Here is a 19,212-nt window from a genome sequence, read left to right as displayed (position 1 = left end):
AATACTCGACTAACGTACAAGCACTTGACCAAATGTACTTTGTTACTTCACACCACTAATGTAGTGTTACACAAGAAGAAGGCTACGCAAAGTACTTTACTAGGCTTGTGTGGGAACAGTGGGATTCCGTCGTAGTTTTGCCCCGCCGATGCCACTCAGGCTGGAACGCTGAATTAGGGTGTGAACCATCTTGCTGTTTGATTGAATGTTGTATCTTTGACAATGACAAGAAGCTGCTGCTGCTTGCGTGACTTGTAACGTACGTGACGCCGCACCACCTCCCTCCTCTCTCCTCCCTTTGTGCAGTTGACAAACCCCTTCTCGAGAAGGACTGGAACACAGAGGTACGTTATGTATCTATAACTGAAATGCAACAGAGCTGACGTTTTCTTTACTGCACAGCTCTGTCACTGCTATCAGCCGGTGGATTGTGACCTCCGGAGCCCGGAGCTGTCCGTCTCATCCTTTGATTTTTGGGTGCAGCTCGACGTGCAGCAGTGATGCTAGGCCTATGTTCTGCTGTTAGCTTGGTGGCTAATGTCTTGCGGTGCGGTCATTTGAAAGTGCAGGGGGTCAGTGGTCAGCAGTTATTCAGGTAGCTAGAAATAAAGAAGCTTAGCTAGCTTACGGTTGACACAGCACGGGCTCCCTGTCTGTCAACCTGCCATAACATTACTCCCTGGAGAAACTTGCCCGCTGTCCACCTTGATAGCTAGCTAATGCTAATCTGTTAGCAGGCGAGGGCAGGGAGATGCTGCCTTCATTACCTTCATAAACCTCTTTGTCTGAGTCAAGTGGCCACTGCTGTATTCACTCTGGAGGGAAGCTAGACTTCTCAAATCAATTGGAGGTTTGTCTCACAGCTGAATTTCCCTGAATTAGACTAAAGCTAAGGTGGTGCTGAAGGGCAGTGATAGATCCCAAACTGAGATCGGAAAGTGTAACATTTCATGAATTGTCCTCATCATGCTATGGGATTGATGCCTTCTTTCTTTTGTAAAGATATTTGGTGTAACTGTTATAGAAAGATAAGAAAGCCCTCTTCAACCTAAAGTCATTAAGGTTTACTCAGGACACCTCAGTGACAAGACTTTGCAGAGTATCGCATATACAGGATTGCCCTAGTCATCCGTCCTCTATGGCCTCTGACATTTCTTCCTGTAGCCATGTGTGAAAGCCATAAAACTATTCAGGCGCAGTGGGGTGTACTGATAGACTTTATGTGTGTTAGCACAGGGTGAATGGCTTAGTGGGCATGCTTTTTGTGCATGTGTTAACAGGCACTGCAGATATGTGACTTTAGTCCACTTCCTGTCCAAGTACTTTTTTATGACCACAGTACACTCATGATGACTGGATTCAGAGGGCTTCTCATGGGCGGGTATCCTGAATGATTCAGGGGGGCTAGAGCTGGACATGGGCCTTAGAACACGCTAGGGATAGACAAACATTTGTTGTGTCAGAGCTGGCCAAAATTTGAGGAGGAAGTGGTAGGTGTAGAGAAACATCTGGGGCTCAAATGTGCATAGGGATGTAATTTGTTTGCCACATTTATTTTGAGAAACATTGCTTAATTGTTCTGTTGTAATGATAAACCACATTTAATCATACAGAAAGAGATATTGCAATACTGTAGAATAGTTGCAGTTCTTGGGATTTAAGAAATGTTAACTGGGAAATTGTGAGACCTAAGGTTGATATTCACTTGGTAAACTGTTCAAATTCCTGTTCTATCTACTATCAGTATGCACGTGTATGTTATCACATAGGCCTGCGCAACGTAACTGTGATAACTGTTGTGCCATTGAAAAATGGAATCTACATCTATTCTAATGACAAAATAGACTTGCACAACTGGCTGTTTAGGAAAATGAAGGATAAAGAGGTGCACACCTACATGAGAGCAGCAACCAATCTAGAGGGTTAGCAAAGAGTCTGCTTTGTGCTTCACTCTGTGGCCCTCATTGTTCTTTCTAAACTTGGCTTCTTCCACTTTGAAACATCAAGTTTTGATTCGGCAAAATGACTATAGTTACTTTTTATGTAAAGTAGTTTGAAACATAATGGGCATATGGAAAGGAATCAATGAATGCATTGACAATGTATTGACAAAGCGTTTTAATGTATTTAAAATCTCCAAACTGGAAATTGACAGCTAACGGCAAAATGTGACACCTGCATACAAGCTGACCACTGTAGGAATGACAGGAATGTTTGAACCAATGTGTGTGTGCGCGCAAGTGTTAATTTGTAGATTTGTACCTTTGCTATTCATCAGTGACCTCCAGTTGCTCCCGCCTTCCTCTTTCAGCAGCACTGCTCTCTCCCCAAGCACATCACATCTGATCTGTCAGTCTGAGTTTCTGCTACAGAGTGGTTACTGTGTCTTTCCCTCTGCTGTGTTACTGTGGGCTCTGGCTGTCCTAAAGCTGTAACACAGAGGGAAGACAGCATGGGTGTTATTTTCAAGAGAGACTGTTGAATTTTTTCGTTTTCTGCCTTGTTCTTAGTCACACCCTTGATCATAATCTTTCTCTTTGCAGATAATGGCTGTACCTCCCACCTACGTTGACCTTGGAAAGTCTGCCAAGGATGTTTTTACCAAGGGATACGGTAAGCACCGAGCAGCCAACCATACTCATTTATTGCTAATGCTTCTCTAAATCAAGACCATTTAAAAAAAATAAACTGTGTTTTTATTGCACGTTAGTGTCTTCATTTGAAATTTTTCTCTGTTTCTTCATTGACGAGGGTAACTGTGGTAGAATTTGTTTCTAGTTTTATTTTGTAGAAAAATAACCTTTTCTACGATAGAACACTCCTGGACGAATGAGGGACTACACCGTCCTAGTTTTATGAATACCTTCTGCCATTGGAAGAAATATATAATGGTTTATCACTCTATACACTAGAAGAACAATACCATCTTCCTATATTGTGCTGTCAAGTAATGTCAAGGAGATTTCTTGCAAGATTCAATGCAACACTTCCTCTCAGAGATTGTACAAATCCAGTCCCTGCATACAACTCAATGTTTACCGAAATCCCAACTTTAATGATTCAAACCAGTTACTGTACTGTTTTTCGCTTACCACTAGCTGAACACATGTTTAGGAGTAGTACAGAGCAGTTAGAGTGGATGTCGTTGAGATGTGTTTTGTGTATACACACAGCTGTGCTCCAAGGGTTACTGAATGATGTCCATTTAATATCTAGGGAAGTCCCAGTTGTTGCAGCAGACTGATTCAAATGTACCATGAAGGCTGAATCACTGCAAGTTTGGCAGTGACTGTAATTCATTACTGTGGGTTTCACTGCAGGTTTAGGTGGTGGCCATCACCTTCACAGAAAAGCCTCAAAACTGAGAGTAGTTGTGAAGCTAGTGACCATTTTGTAGGGTGGGAACTGCAGCTTTCGATGGACAGTGATGGGTGAATTAGTAGGTTTAGTGAAGGGGAAGCTAGGACAAGTGAGGAATCGTACCAGGCCAGAAGGTACATGAACATGGAGATCTCTGGGTCATGTGAAGTGTGTTTGGGTGAACCAATTGATAGCTGTAATGCTGGGCAGGGCCAGGAATGAGGCTTTAGGCTTTAGCCAGGATCGGTTTAACCAGCCTTCCAGCTATTATTCATAACTGACAGGACTAATGATCTCACAGAATCTACATCAAATCAATACACCCGTTCAGTCAGTGGCATATAAATAACTTTAAATGTACTCAGGAGGCTGATAAATGGGTATTTCACAGACATTAGTAATCAATGACTTGATTTGATGTGTTTTGAAACATCTAAAGGGATCCTTTTAAATATGTATTAATATAATTAGTATAGAATGGTTAGGACTAATAGTATTGGCAGTAGTACTTGTTTTTAAGGATTATCCATTGCTTGGGTTTTAAGAAGCCTGTTCCTGTTTTTTGTAATTATTTATGGGTGGCATTTTTTCCAGCAATAGCCATTCAATGTAGTTACAATCTGTAATGTATTTAATTCAATAATGTTTCAGAGTGGTTATTTTAGATCAGGACAGATGTTTATTGTCACCCCAACATCATTTTGATCTTTTATTAAATGTTGTCTGTTTCAGGCTTTGGGCTCATCAAGCTGGACTTGAAAACAAAGTCTGAGAATGGACTGGTAAGTCGACGCCAGTCATTATCACTTTGTCAGAGCTGCCACTCCAGCCGTCCTATCATGGCTTAAGAGACACTTGGCTGATAATCAAGTGGCTGTTTATCTGATCTCCTAAACGCTGCCAGGACACCTTGGCCTCGGCTACCTGACTGATATGATAATTCTTTTTAAATGGAGTTTGAGAAGATGCTGTGTCAGATCAGTCAAATATATGGTATGTCTTAGTTTACTTCAGGTTTAAGTTAAATGAATTTATTGACCTTGTAAATGGACCTTCAGGATTTTAGATCACGTTAATGTTCTAGAGTGGGATCAACCCCAAATCTAGTGCATATGTTTCTGAACTCCTCATTTTATTGATTAATATTAGTAGTAGCAGTAGATGTTGAATGCAGACAGTGTTGGTGGAAGGTTTACAGGACTACATCACTGTCTAAAACCCAATGTAAACACCTAATGAAAATGTATTTTGATGCAAGATATTAACAATAAAATGACATATTGTAATGTAATATTGTAATGTACCTGGCTAGTTAACCTGTCTGTAGGACTCTGACAACAATACGATCATCTGCAGGAGTTCACCAGCACAGGCTCTGCCAACACTGAGACCAGCAAGGTCGCTGGATCCCTGGAGACCAAGTACAAGTGGGCGGAGCATGGACTGACCTTCACAGAGAAGTGGAACACCGACAACACCCTGGGGACCGAGATCACCCTTGAAGACCAGGTTGGCGATGGGGTGTGGGGGGCCAAGAAAATTTAAAACGTGTATAAAATGTGATTTGGATTACTATTGGTAGTAACATATATTCCTTTCTCTGTATTCACTAAGGCCTGTCACTCAAGTAGTGGCTGCCATTTGCCTTGTTGTAAATTGGACTACAGTTTCATCTGATGAACAAGTTTTGCTAAAGTTGAACAGTTTAATTAAACTGAACCTTTATTTTTGTTTGCTATATCTTTCTTGCCATTTCCACAGTTGGCTAAGGGGCTGAAGCTGACGTTTGATTCCTCCTTCTCGCCAAACACCGGGTAAGAACAGCTGAGTGAGAAAGTACTTCTTCATGTGCTTTTAGAGCTACAGAGAAGAGGTATAAACAATTCATTGCAAAATGGCCATCTTAAAATGGCTGGAAGTATGTGACTAAATGGTCGCAGTCTGTAGCCCTGATAAACCGCACTTCTTTTTTTTATTTCATTGTCACAACAGTGTGATGTTTCTAGCTGGGAAACGTTGGCTTTTGACATTGACAACCTGCTCTCTCTCCCCAAACATCCTGCCAGCAAGAAGAGCGGCAAGGTCAAGACAGGCTACAAGTGCGACCACATCAACCTTGGCTGTGATGTTAACTACGACATCAATGGTACAGCCGTCCACGGCGCAGCGGTGGTGGGCTACGAGGGCTGGCTGGCTGGCTACCAGATGACCTTCGAGGCTGGCAGGAACAGGATCACCCAGAGCAACTTTGCGGTTGGATACAAGACTGACGAGTTCCAGCTCCATACGAATGTGTAAGACTACATGAAGCAGCACATGGTCATGAGTAGTATGCTAGCATGCATCCTTCCATTATGTCACACACAATGCAATTCTAATGTACTGTAGAACCAGTGTGACTTCTCCTCATCTTTGTATAGTATTAGTTACATTATGAATAGTCATGGCATACAATAACCACGGTGCTGTGAATTTGATGCAGTTCATGCTTGAATTTAAGGTAGCAAGGAGAGTAAATGCATACTGCCCTGATGCTGATGCTGAATCTAAAGCTGAGCTGGTGAGAGAAAAAAAATTAGTAAAAGTAGCATTGAAATGTTTCTGAATAAGCACGTAGACACACTTAGTTTTCAGTTTGATTCTAAGCTAACTATGCAAAAACTGTACATTCTGATATTAGGTTAGTATTTCTGTCCTGTGGTACTTGAACGCAAAACGTTCTAGCTATAAGTGAAACAACTGAGTCCAGACGACTGACCTTGACTAGAAAGTCTTCAGACTGTTTTCTTGTCCTTGTCTGGCTGACCAGCTTGTCACCCAGGTGCCTGGCAGTTATTTTTACAGCCAGGTGATGGGATTTACTATATTGCAAGTGAGGTGGAGTGAGTGTTTGGCAGGCATAAAGGGCCTTAGTGAAAAGGCAGAGTGAGGTAGAGTCAGACAGAGACAGAGAAAGAGAGAGAGAGAGAGAGAGAGGGAGGGCACAGTGTTAGTCTTGTTTCCTGCTGTGCCCCTGGCCAAGCCTGTCTGTTTCAGTCTACAGCTGAAGTGGTTATGTGAGGTCAGACAAAGTGTAATGTAGGCTTTACATCAGTGATAGTGCTCCCATCCAAGGATCTCTTTAACAGACACGGGAGATACCAAGTAAGGTATTCTCATTGTTTACAAAACCCTAAATTATCCCTATTTGAGGGAAAAATTTCTCCCGTAGGGAAACAATATTTGTGTTGCAGTAACACTGACATATATTCCAATCTGCTATTTTTCCTCAGAAATGATGGCACTGAGTTTGGTGGTTCCATCTACCAGAAGGTGAATGACCAGCTGGAGACAGCCGTCAACCTGGCCTGGACTGCTGGAAACAGCAACACCCGCTTTGGCATCGCTGCCAAGTACCAGATTGATCCTGATGCATCCTTCTCTGTAAGTAGTGTGTAACCTGTAGTAGTAGTAGTAGTAGTAGTGGTATAGGAACATCTTGTATAATTATAATGCGACTTTATTGATCCCTCTTAGGAATTCATATTGCAGGGTCAAGTTCTAAAACTTGCCTCTAAGGCTACACCCACACTAATACATTTTCATTTTAAAACAGTGTTTTAAAACGAAAACTTCTTCTTCTTCTTCTTCATTTAGCACTGTTTCAGAAATAATCTCCGTCCATACTAACACGCCTAAAAAATGCATATCGCATGACCATTCACGTACACTGGGCATGGTGTGCTGGTGTAAACAGGAAGCAGATTGTCTGCTCTGCAGTTGGTTGCCTAGTTGCAGAAAATACTGCAGACTAAGAATAGGAATGGCGAAAAGTAGGACCAGACGATGAGGTGGAACTGTTATTGAAAGTAACATGAGTCAGCGCGGCGGAAAACATACATATTAGAGCAATACTGGGGGCATTATCCATCGCCGCAGGAAGCCATGGCATTGGGAAAGGAGTACCCAATGTTTTTGCTTAGTACACTTGACACATCGTGACTGATAAAACCCAATCAGGAAGCGAACATGGGTGTATGCGTCATCGTTTTCAAAAGTCTGTTTCCACCCGTCCAGACTAAATCCCAGAGTTTTCAAACTAAAACGGGGTCAACGGCGTTTTCAAAAGTCTTTAGTTCGAAAGCCCTGTCGCAGTGTGGACACTAGGCGTAAATATAGCAAAAGTTGTGTGTTTTAAAACGAAAACGTATTAGTGTGGATGTATTCTAAAACAGACAGTGAGGTGTCAGGCAGTGCAGAGGCCAGTGAAACCAGCTGCTTGCTCACATGCTGAAGACATATTTCCTCTATTATTTATTTATTTATTTATGTATGTATGGTTGTCTGTAAAGCTAGAAAAGAAAAAAACAACAACAAAAAAACAGACATTCTGGGTGTCTACGATATGAACTATGATGCACCACGACTAGTCATGATGTTGCTCCATTCAAATCTGGGTTACAATCTCTGCTGCATGCCCAGCCCAGCTGACCAACTTGGAAGGTTAGTAATGTGTGTTATTGCTCTGTATGATTTTAATCTGTGGTTCGCACACAGGCCAAGGTGAACAACTCCAGCCTTGTGGGCTTGGGCTACACTCAAACTCTGAAGCCAGGTGAGTGCACTCTGTATACTGTATATCTTAAGTGTCAAGTGTTTAAATGGGCCAAAACACTGACCATGTTTACAAAGACCACAATATTTCAACATTTACTCAATTAAGACAGCACTATCAACCAGGATTTTAAAAATTTGAATTAAGTCAAAATCTGAGCAGTGGAATTAAGATGTGTATGTGGATTATTCCAACTTTAGTTTTATAACTGAAGTAAATTTTAGACATACAGAGTACACCTTGATCATATTATGGCTCCCTAGCAGACTTTTTGAGGCATATACAGATGTTAAACTACTAATAGAACAGTTATTAGAATTAGAATATTAGAGTTGTGAAGGGTAATTTATAGTCAACAACTACAATTTGTCAAGGGTAAACAACAGTAGCAATTTTACAGAAAGATGGGGTTTGAGGTTGAATGCTGGGGGTAAACTGACATGGAGGAGTGTAGAGGTTGGACCTTCGGTAAATCAAGAATGGAATAGTTCAGTAAGTAACCTGTGTTATCAAAATACTGTTTCAGACTGTTTGGAGGATTACGTAGCAAAGAAACTATATAAATTAAAACACTTATATAAATTGCCTTGTCTGTGCATGGCTGATCGAGATGTGTCTGTTTCTGCAGGCATCAAGCTGACACTCTCCGCTCTCCTTGATGGCAAGAACATCAACGCTGGTGGCCACAAGCTTGGTCTCGGCCTCGAGTTCCAGGCATAGGAGGATGAGGCAGACGTCCCTCCACTTCTCCTAGCACACATGCATTCCCCACCAAAAAAAAATTCCAAATCCTTTATTGCTAGTTCTCACAAAACCCCTCTTTCCTCTAGACATGCTACAGCTGGAAGCAAGACAGCATAAAGGTCAAATCGTTCTTGCAATGATCTACAACTTTTTAAAGGACCACTTTAAGGGAACATTATATTTTCAAAATAAAGAGCCAAGTTCAGAACAAAACCACAACCATGTAAAAGAAAGTTTTATCTTGAATTGTGTAGCTTGCAAGGAAAAAATAGCCTTGAGTACATTCATGTTGGCCTCACTCCTCATTTCACTACATTCATGCACAGTGCTTTAATTTGTGTGTCTCTCTGATAAAAGGGAAAGTAAAAACTAGATCAGCCCAAAACGCATAAAGGGCTCGACACAGTCAGCGTACAGTTGATTAATAACACCGCCAGATGGTGCTGTTGCATAACGCCATTAAGCACTCCTCGCTCAAAAGTTGTAGTGGTGGAATAATGTTTTATTTAAACACTTCTGCACTGGAGAACTCTAGTGTCTGTCTTGATATATTATACAATTGGAAGGGTTAGTTGTCCCTGATGTAAGCAGCTGTCAGTAGCTCTAAGAGGCACTACACTCCAATGTGTACATTCTGTGTTTTCGTCTCACTTGTTTGTGTCTGTGCATTTGGTGTGAAACATGTCTTTTGTTACATATAGCAAAAAGAATATTATTTTATTGACAGTCTTGCATAGTTTAATCCACCTGTGAAGTCTTACGAAAGCAAAGACATGTCAATTCTTCCTGGTCGAGCAAACGAAACGAAACCTATCATGCACACTTGAACTTCTCTGGATAAGAGTTAGAGTACTTCTTTGAAGGAGGATGAAAAGAATAAATACAGGGGACAGGAAATGGTAGTCTTCCACAACTGGTCATGGGAATCATGCATAGTGTACTTGACAGTATTGTCATTCCCTGAATTAAATAAAGAACATCTTGAACCAGTTTCTGATTGTATTTTTCTTATGCCTTTTGTCACATGATGACCTGCATCTTGTGATGATTATTTGATGTTCTGTGAAAATATTTTTGAACAAATAAGATGGACATTTGTGACCTGCAACTAACAATTACCTTTGTTATGGATCAATATATTGGATCAATATATTTTTTTATTTATTAATTAATCTTGTTTGTAAATCATTTTGTCTATAAAATAAAATAGTGAATAAGGCATACCACAGTTTCCTAGAGCCCAAGGTGACCTGTTTAAATGACTTTCTTTGTCCAATTAAAAAAAACTTCCAAAACCCAAAGATTTACAATCATATGAAATAAAACCAGCAAATATTTACATTCTTGCTTGGCAAATGACTTAAGCGGTTAGTTTATTGGATGTGAGGAAATCTTACACAGATCTTTGAACGTGTTTGAAGATGTTTAAGAATCTGTGTAGTTGCTCTGGGCTCTGGTCAAGCGGATTACAGCATCACTACTTCCCACAAATCCTAAAGAAAACCCAGTGGTGGATGTTTGATAACTAGATTTTATCATTTCTTGACTAGATCAGGAGTGAAAATGAAGGCCATGACAGTTGATTTTGAACAATGCCTTGTCTAACTTCTAGACAGGGTTTCACTAAACAAGGCATAGAAAGTGATTGAATAGCTCTTGAAACTGATGTTTTAGGTCTACTCTTGTATGGATAACCATAATGTTCTGGTTGAAGTCCTGGAGACCTCTTTAAAACATACTTATTATTGATTTTCTTAATATTTCATGACTTATTCAAATTTTATGAAAATTGCTTATAAACATGATTTTGAACTGATGACACTTTTCAGATGCCTGAACAGAAAATGATGCATGTCTGCTTGGATATCAGAGACTCAAACTGTTAATCATGGTTTAATTCAATGGCTTTTTCATATGCTCTATATCTGTGATTGTTGTTGACAATATTTTTTATGAAGCACCATCCCTCCCAAATCCAAAATAAGTTTCTCTTATTTGAGTTTTAATAACATTTTGCTCATAAGAGGTCTAATAAGGAGTTGGACCTCACTGGGGTCTAAATGACCCCAAACATACAGTAAGTAAGGTCACTATGTACGATAACTTTGTCTGCGAATTACTTTTTGGCAAACAAAAGGATTATCAATTTGTTTATGCATAGTCTACCCCGTATAACATATATAACATGAAATATTTCCTCTTTTGGTGTAATAACAACGCATTATGTTAATTTCCATATTTTATCACCTTCATCAAAGCCCGTTTGTGACCAGTGGAAGGATTACCACTTCAATACTTTTCTGTATAAGGTGAGAAGAAAAGTAAAAAAAAAAAAAAAAAATTAAAGAAAAATTATTGATTGATTTTGTTATTATTATAATTTCACATGCAGCAGTGAGGGATGTGGACCCCAAACAGTGAGGAATAAAGCCAATGTCATGAAAACAATGATATAAAATAAAATGTATAGGCTTTAACCAGTTCATATATATACCAGGTATTTGGTAGGTGACAACATTAGAAGCAACTGACATTAATTACAGAATAACTCAGACCTCATGCATCCACTTTTCATAACTGTGACACACACACACACATTCACTCTCTCTCTCTCTCTCTCTCTCTCTCTCTCTCTCTCTCTCTCTCTCTCACACACACTCACATCCTGTATGTAGCCATGCTAAACCACGCCTCTTCAGTAACTCACGCATCAACATGGCGACGTGCGGAAGGATGTGGCGAAGCAGGAGAAATATTTGTGCTATTTCAATGGTTATTTTCCTCCAGCTGTTAGTCAGGAGCTGCCTGTCAGCTCCGGCAAATATCACGACGGCAGGTATGTTATACTTTTATGAAGTATCTGAGATTATGACTGATTTTAACCAATCAACAGGACTGCTAGTTAGTTAGCTAGCTAGTGTCAGGTACGCCATAGACATCTAGCTCTACTGTAGCTAGTTTGCTAGTACGTCATGCTAGCAACCGCGGTGTCAGGTGAGAGGGACGTTGACGGTCTGTCTGTATGTCCTGAAAAAGTCATAAAACAGTATTTTTTTTAAAAACTCAAGTCACTATCAAAGTATTACAGTACAGTTCAACAAAGTCATTTCTGCAATACAAGGAGTTATGTGAGGCTCTAAATGTGACGACTCCGTGACCATCTTGTTTTGAAATGTATCCGTCGAGAGATTGTCAGTTGAAACATTCTAACGTTAACGTCAACCTGTTTAGACGTTATTTATACATTTCAATGCTAAAATTGCATACATTCCGCTGTTTTTGCCGTAACAATGTTTAACTAACTCCATAAAGTCTACAGACACACAGGTTAGTAGTTAAAGAGTCTACTTTGTGATTCCCCGCGGGGACTCAGCAATGATTTGTGGTGGTCAGATAAAGTGGCTTGGTCCAGATTTCCTTGTCATATATCTGGGCTGTTAATTTACCCTCTGTCAGTTCAGTAGCTCATTAAAAAAAACATTTTGAACTTTACCATCAAGGTAAAATTTGCTTTCAGTGGCAGGCTCGCATAAATGGACTTTGACTGGGTGTAGTTTTTTGGCTTAAATCTGTTGAGATAAGGTCAGTGGTGTTGATTTCCTGGCCTGTGTATTCTTTTCAAATGGAGATGCATGTCATGTTACTGCATGTTTGGGCAGCTGCCAGGTTGCAGCATTGTGTTAGCTGGGAAAAATCAAGTCTCTGGCCTATTTCTTCTTAATAATATATCTCTCAAACACCTTATCTCTACATGTATCATTGTGACAAAGATGCACTGATACAACAAAAAAACATACCATTAGTTAGGAACAAAAATATTTATAAATGGACTATTTCCTCTTGAAATTATTTCTGTGAAATATGTATCCAGAAAGATAAAACACATCAATCCTATGTATGTGATTGGCGAGTCATGTATTGCTATAAGATTTGTCATGCAAGTTTTATGATCTGACATTAATGATGGAGCAATTCCCTACAATATCCCCTTGTAGCCTGAAATCACTAGTACCTCATTGCAACATTTACTGACTTACATCCTCTTTTGAAGCATTTTAAGTTACATAAACTTATATGTTTGGTATCGGTTCATGAAATCATATCTGGACATATCATTAAGTGGTGTCCTTATACTGTGGATGTCCCTTTAGGTTTGATTCTTGTGTGTTTTGTCCCTGGGAGGAAACAAAAACATTTCTATACAGAGGGAGGACGACCTTAACTTGATCAGCCACTAACTTGTTAAATATTTATTTAGCTTGAAATACAACAGCAAAATGACAGCTGTGTAGTTTCCCAGTTGGTTGGCAGACTGTTCAGCCAGCCTTACCCTAAATTTACCAGCATTAAGCTAGTGGCTACATTCATTTTGGGCATCATGCAAGTATCATATGGGATTAATCTGAACAAAACTGACCCAAGAGCCAAAAGAGTGAAAGTTTCGCAAGGGTGGAGGAGGATCCCCCATTATGTGTTTGTGTGTTTTTAAGGAAATATTATAAACCTACTTAAATATTAAGACATTTGTAAAGGGTGACCCAGCTGCTTAGTCTTAAAGGCTGAATATCCTACATGCTGTTTCATGCAGCAAAGCCTATAACCACTGCTGCCACAAAGATCTCCTGTTCAGTGGTTATTTATGCTGGCCATGGCCCATGTGTATGAATAGTCCTTTTCTTCTCTTAGGGACGTCTTACTCCGTGCTTCAAGTCCCTAGTGTTCTCCTCCCGTCCCTTCCTAAGCAACGCCTCCTAGTCCCACAGGATGAAATAATGTTGGCACTTGTTGCTTAAATGGTGTCATTGATTCAGGAAGGCTGGCCAGATGCATGAGACATTTAAAGACACAGTCAGAAACTGATTTAGCTGTGGAGATTCTTAAAAATTAAAATGGTTAATATTTTATTATGAAACTGAAATGTTGCATCTGTTATACTGCAACGTTTATAAACTTAAACAGGCTCAAATTGGAAAACCTGGTTAATATGGATGTGTCGCTATTCAAACCCCTTTTATTGAAAATAATGAAATGTGTTCAATGCTGTGAATTACAACAAATTATACAGTGGCCTGACAAAGGCTTTATAACAATAGTATAATATGCAATAACACATCACATTGTGTCTTAAAGAAGAGAAGTTTCACATTCTCTCATTGTCAGCAGTGGTCATAGGAATAGGGAAAGTTGTAAGTGAATGCATGTTTTCACACAATCACACGCGAACAAGCAAATGTCCACTTTACAGCTTTTCTGTAGCAGCTGGAGGGTTAACTGCCTTGCCCAATGGTATATTTAGATGGCAGTCTCTGAGTGGGAGGACAAGCAAATTTTCTGGCCATAGCTGCTGGTGTGATCACACAGTATGGTTGTATGACATTATGGATATCTGTAGCAAGAGTACAAACTCCATTCAGCTGTAAGTGAAAGAACATGAATTTTCTGTAATTTCCTAAATTGACTCTGTGATGGAGTTATCAGTATTACACTTTAGAAGAAAGTGTAGTTCTTGAAATAGCTTGAAACTGAGAATTCAGATTGAATTTGGACTCATTGCACTTTTGGGTACGGGCGGAGTCACGGACATTAGTAAGGTAGCAGCAGGCACTGGTCAGTAAAGTACCCCTCCTGGATTGAAAATTCATATTTTCTTTACTGTGCGAACATTTCAACGTGATATGTATGTGCTGTAAGTGTTTTTAAGGAGTATTTCATCAACCTTATTTTATTTTATTTTTCAAAGTCTGTTTATTGGTATTTTAGTTAACAAAAAACAGTAAGCACTGAATACAAATTATACATTTACATACACAGACACACATAAAAACAATAGGATGTGTACAGTACATATACAGTATAAATATTAACCAAGGTACAAAGCTGCTTTACATGGTGATTATTAACATCTCACATTAGATATAACCTAGTTATTGTAGCAAAGAGTTGTATTGCCTAGCCTCTACATAATCAGTGAAGGGTTGCCAAGTCTTATGGAATTTCTCAATGGTACTTCGTAAATGAATCTTGAGTTTTTCCAGTTTAAGGTGTAATCTTAACGTAATCTTATTTTTGTAACCTAATATATAATGTCTTGCATTGTTATTCCCTCTTATCTGACAGTGTCAATCCAAGAGAATCAGGGGAGGAATGCATCTCTAAATCTTACTTTGTCCACTGTGAGCAAGGGAGCAGGTGACACAAAGCCTGCACTGAGTCCAGCAGATTTGACAGACCTCAAGAACCCTGTAACACCTGCTGGCAACGACTCTACAACAACAGTAGCACAGGGTCCTAAAAACCTCACAACAGCCGTTCAGTCAAAAGCCCCTAAAGAGAATGAGAACCAAACAGTGACCATCATTGGTGGCTCTGATCTGCTGTCAGAATCTGTCAGCATTGACAAAACAACAGATGACAATAAAGAAGGCCTACACAACGTGCAAGCAATAGATGATGATGCTTCTCAAACCATTTTAGCCACTTCTTCAGAAGCTCCCACTACCAAAGCCCCTGAACCAGCCCAGCCTTCAACGGCAGAAGCACCTCGCTCTGATGCCAAATTCTTCAACACACTGAACCTGTCCACAGAGCAGGACACTGAAGTAGACCTGCTGCAGACCGATGACAAAGGACCAGCAACCCACATCGATCCGGATGATTACACAGATGAAGACGACGACGGTACCTATGCGGATAGTGACGACAGTGACAACATATATGAAAGCAATGACGACGGCAAAGACCAGACTGTAAACAGACTCCAGAAGCCCGATGGGACCCGAAACATGGAAGCAAAGAGCTACAACACAGAGGATGAGGACTCTCACTTCTTCTTTCATCTGGTCATCCTGGCTTTCCTGGTGGCAATCGTTTACATCACGTATCACAACAAGAGGAAGGTGAGTGATGGCATGACCACAGCCTGCAGCAACTGCTTAGGATGTAGAGGCCAGAGATGATAATGCAGCATAAGTCTTGTTTGCACAGCGCTGATATTACTTCAGCAGTAATTTGTGATAGTTGTGCAGACAACATGTGTTTTTAATCTCAAGATTTTTCTTTCTTAATTCTGTAAATTGGAAATGTAACATTCCTGTACTTCCTGTTGAAAATATTAATCAATTAATGGCTAGAGAGAAAATTAATAACCAACAATTTTTATAACAGCTTCTCAAATCAGGTTTTGCTGGTCTTTGTAAAAGATTGTTGCAAGATAAATTGTTTAGGACTATTGTTTATAAAAATTAAGCATTTTGATATCAAGAGCCTGAGATTTCACCTTGGGCACGGGGACTTGCACCAGACACTTGCACATTTTTTTTCCTTTTACATATTATAGACTAAACAGTTGATAAAAACAAAGAATTAATAGATTAACAATCACACAGTCCTATAAAACACTGTTGTGCTTTGTTTGGTGTAAAAACCCCCACAACATTTGTGGCGTGATCAGAAATAGTAGTGTCTTCTTGTGTCTTGAATTACACTTTCACTGCAACAAAAATGAGTGTTTGAAATATTTTCCTTAATGTTTCTATTTTGTTTTCCAACATTCAGCTTCATAGAAGTATAAAACTCTATATTTGGGATTGAAACAATGAGGAGTTTACTGACCCATTTAGACAGCACAAACTCACAAAATAAAACGAGTGCTTTACAATGTAACAAAAACAATCAGATGTGACAGAAACATTAGATATCCTCAGCTGAACAGCCTCAGCACTGCATTCTTTAAAAGGTTTTGAACAAAACGCTTGGTGGTTTGTTCTATCCACCATGTGTATTGTAGAATATATGGACATATGAGGCATATGGTCAGTATTCTGGTGAAGACAACAGCATGTAATCTTTTATTTCTTTCCAGAAGCACGAGTAGTTATATGTTATGCTGGCCCCATGTAAATTTGGGTTTTAGAGCTCAAGTAAGGATTCCAGTTATGCAGTCTGTCATCTTTTCTGCTAGCCTGTCAACCAAGAAATAATTTTACTTGATCAGCACATCAGTACATCTATCAGATTAATTTGATTTCTATCTGCATTTTGCTTCTTTTTTGCCTTCTTTTCAGATCTTCCTCCTGGCTCAGAGCCGGCGCTGGAAGGACAGTCTCTGTTCCCGCAACACCGTGGAGTATCACCGTCTGGACCAAAACGTCAACGAGGCCATGCCGTCCCTCAAGATGACCCGAGACTACATCTTTTGATCCGTGTTCAGAAGAACAATATGTCCAGACCTGCACAGAGCCGGTTGGCCTTCCTGCCTGGCCGGTCGCATTGTCGAGATGCTGTGCTTTGTGATGGAGCTTGATTGATGCTTTCTCTTGCTTTATAGACCAACCCGAGAGCAGGTGGTGTTATGTCTTTGGGATAGAACTATGTTTGTTCATGACTTTTGTTGTTGTCTGCATAAAGAGATTTTTACTGTTTATCTATTCTTCTTATTTGTTATACTGTTTTAATGTTATTTGTCATTTGTTTCTAAATTAATTATTTGGTTTATTAGGGGTCTTATATCTCAGCCTTATAGTCCCTCTACATCGGTTTTTGTTTTGCATCTTGCATATGGTCTTAATATGTTTTATACTCACTTTAAAAATAGGGAGAATGATCTGTTTATGTAGGTTATAATTTAATGCTTAATTATAACAGTTGATTATTTACCCCAAGATTAAAAATAGATTTCTCTCTTAGCCAAGTTATAAATTGACACACAAAGCGTTTTGCTTTTCAAAGCACTTGTTGTTGTGTCATGCATATATTTTTATTGTAAAGGAGTGTGTAAAAAGGAGCGATCTATGAGAAGCTGATACAAATATATGCAGTCATTCCAAAAACTGTCCACACTCATGTTGAAATGGTCTGTTTGTCTGTAAGTAAAGTACTGTACACTGAAAAAATTGATTTAAATACATAGTCAAAATATTCCTTAGTCTTAGCTGTAAAATTAATCAGACCATTTATTTCTCTAACAAAGGAATGAATCACATTTTCACTGAAATTTAAACTGTTGTTAAAACATAGGTAACATCACCTATTTTTCAAGACACCTTTGCAGAAAATGCATAATAGCCTTTTCATTTTGATTTTACATTATGTTAGGGGTTTAAAATCCTTATTCCACGTTGGGAAATTAAGCTGCATATTAAGCATTAAAGGACCAGTGTGTAAGGTTTAGGGGTATCTATTGGCAGAATATGGTAGAAATGGAATATAATAATCATAAGTGTGTTTTCATTAGTGTACAATCACCTGAAAATAAGAATAGTGTTTTTGTTACCTTACCGAGTCCGCCATGTTGCACCACCATGTTTCTACAGTAGCCCAGAATAGACAAACCAAATGCTGGTTCTAGATATGGCCTTGCGTGTTTTTCGGGAAGTTTCATAGCCACCATAGTTTCTCCTACACGCTTGGAAGGGGAGTAAGAGGCGAGTGGTATTCAGTTGGTTTCAATCTGTAACCTAACCTCTAGATGCCACTAAATCCTACACACTGGTCCTGTAAGTTAAAGAGGGTGACTACTCTTCAGGTGAGGGGTCTATTCATGTGCTTAAGCCATTTAAATGAGGACAGATAATGTATATTGTTCAGGTTAGAACGCACTAATCTAATGTATGGGAAAAGCTTTTATTGCCTGAGTTTTTCCTTGTTCTTCAGTTCATATTTAACTTGTCTAATATGGTTGCACTTCTACTGCCCAGATTTTGCTATGCAGAAATCCTGGGGCTGGCCCTCTTTGTTTTATGACTTCGGTGAAGTCTCTATCAATCATTTTTGGTCTTCACTGTGGCAAAATGTAACGGCTGTGTTCCATCATGCTCACAAGGAACATTTATTTTTTTAGTTACCTCCTGTTAGAGTACAGTTTGGTGGACTGGTATCTCTGTTCATCTGAAATTTTGCAAACTCTGTGTGGCCTGATGTTCACGAGCACCAAACCCCCCACAAAAATACCCCCAAACAAGAATAGATCACATTGCTTTTTTTTTGTCACTCATGACTCTTGACAGCCACATGCTTCTCTGTCTGTTGCCACGTGAATCCACATATTTGTTATCAATCTCTTCTTGCCTTGTGCCAGTTTTTTCAGCGGTCTTGTCCATATACAAGGTGTACAGTGGGTAGATATAAAAAAGCTATTTGCACTGTCATACTAGCTAGAACATGAGGGGAGGAGGTTTCCTGCATAAAGGTGATGGATCAACACTGCTCTTGCAATCAACAGTAGAAACTGTACAATCTCTTTTTTTGTCAATAAAGCACAAATTGTGTACAGTCCTCCCACTGTCTTTCATTTGTGTAGTTGATGCTTTCATGTTTGACCTGCTCAAGTGATAAATCCAAGATACTCTTGTTGTTTTTGAGTCAGATTAAGAAAGTATTTACATCACAGAGCCTCTGTTATCTAGTTCTTTTTGCAGTAAATGCCCAGCTTAACTGTGTTGGCATCGCTATTAGAATGGACACTGCTCGTTAGACAGTCACTTTGATCGTAATAGGCTCAGAGGTTGTATCCTTTC

The 19,212-nt window shown here is 39.5% G+C and overlaps 2 protein-coding genes across 2 annotated transcripts; both read left to right on the top strand.

Moving 5' to 3' along the window:
* Positions 1–234: 234 nt before the first annotated feature.
* vdac1 (voltage-dependent anion channel 1) lies at positions 235–9,688 on the top strand. The gene is made up of 9 exons (XM_044223046.1): positions 235–344; positions 2,544–2,613; positions 4,093–4,142; positions 4,717–4,869; positions 5,122–5,174; positions 5,427–5,654; positions 6,633–6,783; positions 7,897–7,954; positions 8,583–9,688. Exons 2-9 carry the CDS (start codon positions 2,547–2,549, stop codon positions 8,672–8,674), a joined length of 852 nt encoding a protein of 283 aa, XP_044078981.1. The 5' UTR covers positions 235–344; positions 2,544–2,546; the 3' UTR covers positions 8,675–9,688.
* A 1,687-nt stretch (positions 9,689–11,375) lies between these two features.
* Positions 11,376–18,970, top strand: lg14h5orf15 (linkage group 14 C5orf15 homolog). Its single transcript, XM_044223045.1, has 3 exons — positions 11,376–11,534; positions 14,816–15,594; positions 16,762–18,970. Exons 1-3 carry the CDS (start codon positions 11,414–11,416, stop codon positions 16,894–16,896), a joined length of 1,035 nt encoding a protein of 344 aa, XP_044078980.1. The 5' UTR covers positions 11,376–11,413; the 3' UTR covers positions 16,897–18,970.
* Positions 18,971–19,212: the final 242 nt, after the last annotated feature.

This window comes from Siniperca chuatsi, linkage group LG14, assembly GCF_020085105.1.
Source record: "Siniperca chuatsi isolate FFG_IHB_CAS linkage group LG14, ASM2008510v1, whole genome shotgun sequence".
In the NCBI taxonomy this organism is placed as follows: Eukaryota; Metazoa; Chordata; class Actinopteri; order Centrarchiformes; family Sinipercidae; genus Siniperca; species Siniperca chuatsi.
This window is presented reverse-complemented; position numbering and strand designations above follow the sequence as displayed.

Bases quoted from the DNA above. Each gene is read 5' to 3' on its own strand.
- lg14h5orf15 (XM_044223045.1), top strand. From the start codon at position 11,414: ATGGCGACGTGCGGAAGGATGTGGCGAAGCAGGAGAAATATTTGTGCT. The intron at 11,535-14,815 runs GTATGTTATACT...CTTATCTGACAG, and splicing joins GGCAAATATCACGACGGCAG to TGTCAATCCAAGAGAATCAG. The intron at 15,595-16,761 runs GTGAGTGATGGC...CCTTCTTTTCAG, and splicing joins CGTATCACAACAAGAGGAAG to ATCTTCCTCCTGGCTCAGAG.
- vdac1 (XM_044223046.1), top strand. From the start codon at position 2,547: ATGGCTGTACCTCCCACCTACGTTGACCTTGGAAAGTCTGCCAAGGAT. The intron at 4,870-5,121 runs GTTGGCGATGGG...CCATTTCCACAG, and splicing joins AGATCACCCTTGAAGACCAG to TTGGCTAAGGGGCTGAAGCT. The intron at 5,655-6,632 runs GTAAGACTACAT...ATTTTTCCTCAG, and splicing joins TTCCAGCTCCATACGAATGT to AAATGATGGCACTGAGTTTG.